The 3,932-nt window shown below is 26.3% G+C and overlaps 1 protein-coding gene across 1 annotated transcript in view; it reads left to right on the top strand.

Annotated features, from left to right (window-relative positions):
• Taf3 (TBP-associated factor 3) overlaps nucleotides 1-3,932 on the top strand; it is a 36,395-nt gene that overhangs the window by 21,502 nt on the left and 10,961 nt on the right. The window contains exons 5-6 of the mRNA XM_067053333.1: nucleotides 1,307-1,483; nucleotides 3,212-3,318. Coding sequence (XP_066909434.1) covers nucleotides 1,307-1,483; nucleotides 3,212-3,318 — 284 coding nt within the window. The remainder of the gene's footprint in view (nucleotides 1-1,306; nucleotides 1,484-3,211; nucleotides 3,319-3,932) is intronic.

Below are 3,932 nucleotides of genomic sequence, written 5' to 3'. Positions count from 1 at the left end.
TATATATATAGTTTGTTATTATATATATAACAAAATATATTAGTGTATCGTTATTTACAAAACTACATCACTTCCATTGTTCAATTAATTTAGTCTAAAATAAGTCATTTTTGACACTTCATAGCATCTGCTGCCTAGACCTGATACCTAATGACGGTAGCTGATGTACATTTTATTCCTCATAATTTATATATTTGTAAATTGTATGAGTTTTATGCAGTGTGAAAATCAGTAATTTTTGAGAGTCAAAAACACAAATTTGGAATAGCATCTGTTGTGTTACATGGTGATTGGCAGTTAGAACTCCTGCATTTTTATGCTTTAGTATTGAACCAACTAATAGAATAAGGAAGTTACTCATATTTTTATTTTATTTTATTGTTTTATGAGCTATATTGATAAATATTTCATTTCACAACTAAAATCCTAGTCTTTGTATCTACGTAATATTGTTATAAAGGAATGTTGTATCTTGGGTTTATAAAGCACAGTTTCATTAAAAATGTTGAATGTTTCCTTATTATCAATGTGGGTTAAATTAATATAAATTTTATTCTGTGTAAAAATACTTAAGTCATATTTGTCTGAGTCACAAACACAGAAGTTAAATAGCAGAATTTGGGGACTGGCAGTCATCAGAAGTTCATTTTTATGCTTTAGAATTTATTATTATTGTATCAATTTTTTTTAATTTTATTCAGTATTGAACATATGTCATTTCCAAGAGTCGAAAATGCCAAATTTAAATGTCTGCTGCATATTCCTGATGGCTGGTGGTAATTGGGAGTTGTGCATTTTTGTCCTGCTATGTAGAAGAACTATCAGTTGTGGAAACCTATTTCATCCACTTTACTGAATAGAGAATTAACCCATTTTGTTTAATGTCGGAAATGACCTAGTGAATCTTAATTCTTTCATGTGTGTCACTCGACAGTATGATTGCCAATCCATCTGCCTATCTCTAAGGCCTTTGTTTATTTTAAGAAAAGTGTAGAAATCCTATTAGCGAGTCATGTTGGCAACCTGTTTCCTCAGCTCTTTCTATTTTTTTCTGTTCTGTGGAAAGTAGTCTTTCAACTAATAAAGTTAACATTGTATTAGTTAATTCTATTAGTTGTTCCATTAATTTTTGGAAAACCTAATGTATATATATTTCTTTGGTTAATGTTTACAGAGATAATACTGTATTAATGATAAGCTTCAATATCTATTCTAAATTACCTAACAACAATAATTATAGTCTGTTGATAGTTATAGCAATCATTGTTTTATTGATTTTGTTTGATCTTATTTTTCTTTATCATAGAAGAAGGAACGCAAGAGGGAGAAGAAGTTAAAAGAAAAAATGAAGAAGAAAAAAGAAAAAAAAGAAAAGAACAGATCAAAAGATAAAAGTGGAAAAAAGAAGCTAAAATTAGAAAAAAAAGAGAGAGAGAAACTAAAAATAAAAAAGGAAAAGAAAGAGAAAAAGAAGGATAAAGAAGTTAGTATTCATTAATTATTTATTTAACTTAAATTAATTCATTCTTATTAACTACTATAAGCATTCGTAATATGTTCATTGTAAACCTGAGAATGCTAAAAATATTTCCTTTTTTTTTTATATTAGAACTTAAAGAATTCATAGATGAAATAAGTTTATTTGGATGAATTAAGTCTGATTTAGAATTTATTTTAATTAAAGACTATAAGACTAAGGTTAATGAACATCTTGACAACTCTTATTTTTCAGGAACATTATCCAAAGTTTTCAAATGCTTTATCATGGGGTCTATAATAAAGAGCAATAATTTAAAACTAGTATTTTAGGTCGGTAAAATTAACATTTTTGGTAAAAATAATCATTGGGAAGCAGGAGGTCATTGTAATTGCTTTATTTGAGGTCAATAGAAGTATGATAGGTTGGTTTAGTCCCTCAACTTTTGCTTATATTACAAAATTAAGAAAACCACAAAGTTTTCACACTTTTTTCAGTTGTTGATTTATAATTCCATAACAATACTTCATAGCATAAACTTTTCTATAATATTTCCAGAGTTAAATAAGATTAAATTCTGCATCAAATAAGTTGCTAACATTATAAATTTGGTTACTAAAAACCAATTCTTATTATTATTATTCAGTAATTATTATTGAAGACTTAGTGCCCATCAAATATCACGTTTTGGCTAGAAAGGACCTTGGAATTATAAATCAACTGAAAAATCGTGAAAATTTTGTTTTTTTTTAATGCTGCAAAAGAGGAATGCAAAAACTGGAAACTAGTAGCCCATGATAGGCTGGCGTGGAGAAGGCTGATTAAAAAAAATTATATGTATATATATATATATATGCAATAATTTAAAACTGTGTGTGCGTGCGTGCGTTTAATTTTTTTTAATGACTTTATTTAACACAAAAAAAAATTATATAGATTTAATCTTATCTACTACTCTTGTAAAATTGGAATCCTCAAATTTTCCACAAACAGGAGCAGTCATTTATCACATGAACTAGTTGTAGATTCGTGTTTTTAAAATAACTTGAAATTATATTGGTACAAATTTAAATAATTTAATGATGTTATCTTATTTTTAATATTAGAACATTGATAGACAAAAATTCTGGTAATGTTGGTCCTCTGTCCACTTTAATGAATGGAATTGAAAGGTTTATCATTTAAGCTTGGCTTTTGGCAACTGAGTTGGCCATTGGAACCAACTTCAAGGAGAGTTTAAACCTGAAAATAAATCACTGAAGTTTTTTTCATTTTTTTAAAAAATAATTATTTAAAATTAAAAAGATAAGAATTTAGTAGATAATCTTGCTAGTTGTTTTAATCCTTAAATTGTTTTGTGGTTAGTTTCTAAAGTCTTTTTTTTCACTTTTAAATCTTTTAGGACCGCTTGAAAAAATGGAGTTTGTGATTAATATTTGTTGCCATACATTTTGCTATAAATTTTATTTCTCTGTTACAGATTTTTGAAATTTTTCACTAACACTATACACTTTTCCAAAAATAATTATTTAGAATCTAGGTTTATCCTTGAGTGTTTGTTTTTGTTACATATTATTTTTTGATAGATTGTTGCAGTAGCTATTTAATTATTAAATATTTTATTTCGTGTTAAGTTGACCTAATGGTTTTAAAGTAGATTTTCATTACTTTGAATATGATTTAAAAGATAAATTAATTATAGATGATAAATTAATATCACTGTTTTGTTTTTAGTTAGCCACAGAGGAAAGGAGTGAAGTAAATACTGTGCCAAAGATCACTTTTAAGTTAGGTCCAGTATCACCCAAAGACAGTTCTGCTGAATCATGCACTAGAAAAATGTAAGTATTTTAAAAATACTTTAGGTAAAATTACATTTATTTGTTTATTAAGTATGATACTTCTTTATATATGATTGTTTATTGCATTTCTTTGTTTGTTATTCAACCTTATTTTATTAAACAATAATTATTGATTAATACAAAGATGTAGTTCATCAGCTTTTTATTGCTCAAAAGAGGCTAACAGTTATATTGACTGTCTGGTGCTGTGTAATATTTTGATTGAATTGGGTATAAAAAAGAAATGAGTTAGGATATGCATTTTTGGAACATTTATTAAACTTTGAATATTAATTTTTATTCTGATAAATAAGTCTTTTTATATTTAAATAGAGAGACACTCTTTCCCCAGTTTTGTTTCATTTATGGCCGAGATATATAATTAGAAATAAACTTTGTTCTGAAAAGGGTTAAAATCCCGGTGCTTATTAAATATTACATTAATTTAAATATTATGTTAAAGAAATAGTTCTTAAGATAAATACTGCTCCTTTGCTTGAATAGTGGCATATTCCCAAAAAAATAAAAATAAATAAATAATTAAAGTAATGAACTTGGGGTTGAGAAACAATAAGAATAATGAATTAATGAATATTTTAAAGAATACAACTGAT

This window comes from Halyomorpha halys, unplaced genomic scaffold (assembly GCF_000696795.3).
Source record: "Halyomorpha halys isolate HHAL.00 unplaced genomic scaffold, Hhal_1.1 Scaffold213.1, whole genome shotgun sequence".
In the NCBI taxonomy this organism is placed as follows: domain Eukaryota; kingdom Metazoa; phylum Arthropoda; class Insecta; order Hemiptera; family Pentatomidae; genus Halyomorpha; species Halyomorpha halys.
The sequence above is the reverse complement of the archived record's forward strand: the minus strand, read 5'-3'. Positions and strand labels throughout refer to the sequence as shown.